Here is a 1,944-nt window from a genome sequence, read left to right as displayed (position 1 = left end):
TATTACAACTATCAATAGCACAACTGCATGGCAGAGATTAGTAACAACTAACAACTATAGATCGTGCATATGGAACTATAGCTCCTCCATCACAAAATACAAAATTAAAAGGAGAACCAAGGAAACCTCCGTTCAACTTCAGAGGCTGTAGACTATTTGCAAAGGGAAAAGTACAATAAAGAAATAGTATGAATTATTTCATGGCCTTATTAGAGCTACATCAAGAGGTACAAAACTACTTTCAGGTTAAATCAAATTGTAATAAACACAAAAGCAAGAAGAATCTGATGTGACACGCAAGTAACGTTCAACATTCACTGGGCAGTCCCATGAATATTTCTTAAACAACAGTTCAACTAGAAAGGAATGGGCTGTGGAAGAAACATGTATCATACATTTTCTAAAAGATTGAATAAGGGTATAGCGGCCATCTTTCAAATTTTGAAGGACCTAGAGTCGTAAGAGGATTACTGATCTAGAACAACAAACAATTTACTGTCCTAGAGTCATAAGTAGCTTACCTTAGATACGTTGAGGCAACTCTGCCATTTCACTCCGAAGAAACAAAACATCACTCTCTTCATCTTCTGCAGCAGAATTGAGAAAAATCTCACGATTCTCAGCACTTCTGAACACTTTGTAGGTAGCTGCTCTTTCATCGCGGCGGATGCTTTCCATCTTGTGCAAAATAGCAATGCACTAGCTGATGGAGAATTCTTGGGCATTTTTTGACCCGGCCAACAGAGCAGACTCCTGCTCTGCTTGCTTCTGCTTGATCTCCACATATTGTGCCATCACTTCCACCATTGGATCATCACGTTTCTTCTTCTTAGTCTCCTTCACTAGCTTATTATTTGAACTACTAGGAGGACCTACTTGAGTAGCATCACTTGGGGCAGCATCTCTTGGACCATCACTTGGGGCAGCATCTCTTGGACCATCACTTGGGGCGACATCTCTAGGATCATCATACATGTGTAAATCATCACCATATTGATTCAGGTCAAAAGAGAAGGCATTATCCTCTCTTTCCACTTCATGATCACCATCACTCACTTGTGTAGCTTCAGTTGATGTGAAATTGAAGTTACCTTCTTCTATGTGTCCTGCACAAACACCCAAGTTATCATTAAAGGCCACACAACAAGGAAAACTCATTATAAAGGTCAACAAAAAGAGAGGAAATGAAAATCCATTCAACTCAGTAACTCACCATCATAGAGATCACCAGGCTTATCATAGAGGGGAAAAGGCTTATTCTGGAACTTAGATATTTCTGGCCACGACTGTATATAAAAGAAATGATTTATCAAACTTAGATTACTCAAAAACAAGAATGATTGCAAAAGCATGGAATACAAGTCATCAAGTTTTGCAAAGACAAAATGCACTAAACTAGAACTTACGATCATCAAGTTTTGCCAAAGATGTGCGTCATCATCTATGATGTGTGTATGATAGCTCCAGTTGACACCGCTCTGTTTGCGGGCATCCTTAAGAAGCCTGTATTGAGCTTTCAAATCTTTCTGTTTTTCCTGAATCTATAGCATTGTAAAATTTGTGTGGCCATATCTTTCATGAAATAAATTTGCCATCCTATTCCAAGCTTCAGTTGACCAGCCATTTTGTTCCCTATGTTATGAAGTGTTGTGCTCCTGAAGTAACTCCACCAAACCCTTTTTCCAAAGTCGGGTTCCATTGAGCTCTTGGCTTTTTAACTACACCAACACAAATTTACATTGTTCAAACTTAATGGTCAACATGATAAGAGGAGTTACTATCATTCAATTTGAAAACAAATAGTGATAAACTATCATGAGCTAGCTAATATTCATGATGAGAAATATTAATGCAACAAGTATATATGAACGAAATTACATGTGGAGATGAAGCATTAAAATACCTCTTGGAGGTGTCTTTTTTATTTTGGGTGATGGCTTCTTC

General features: G+C 38.1%; 1 protein-coding gene across 1 annotated transcript; it reads right to left on the bottom strand.

The window, feature by feature from the left end:
- Positions 1-522: 522 nt before the first annotated feature.
- LOC123055912 (uncharacterized) lies at positions 523-1,352 on the bottom strand. Its single transcript, XM_044479723.1, has 3 exons — positions 1,214-1,352; positions 710-1,106; positions 523-604 (listed from the first exon to the last, which is right to left on the bottom strand). Exons 1-3 carry the CDS (start codon positions 1,350-1,352, stop codon positions 523-525), a joined length of 618 nt encoding a protein of 205 aa, XP_044335658.1.
- Between the last annotated feature and the right edge of the window lie 592 nt (positions 1,353-1,944).

This window comes from Triticum aestivum, chromosome 2D, assembly GCF_018294505.1.
Source record: "Triticum aestivum cultivar Chinese Spring chromosome 2D, IWGSC CS RefSeq v2.1, whole genome shotgun sequence".
Classification (NCBI taxonomy): Eukaryota; Viridiplantae; Streptophyta; class Magnoliopsida; order Poales; family Poaceae; genus Triticum; species Triticum aestivum.
The sequence above is the reverse complement of the archived record's forward strand: the minus strand, read 5'-3'. Positions and strand labels throughout refer to the sequence as shown.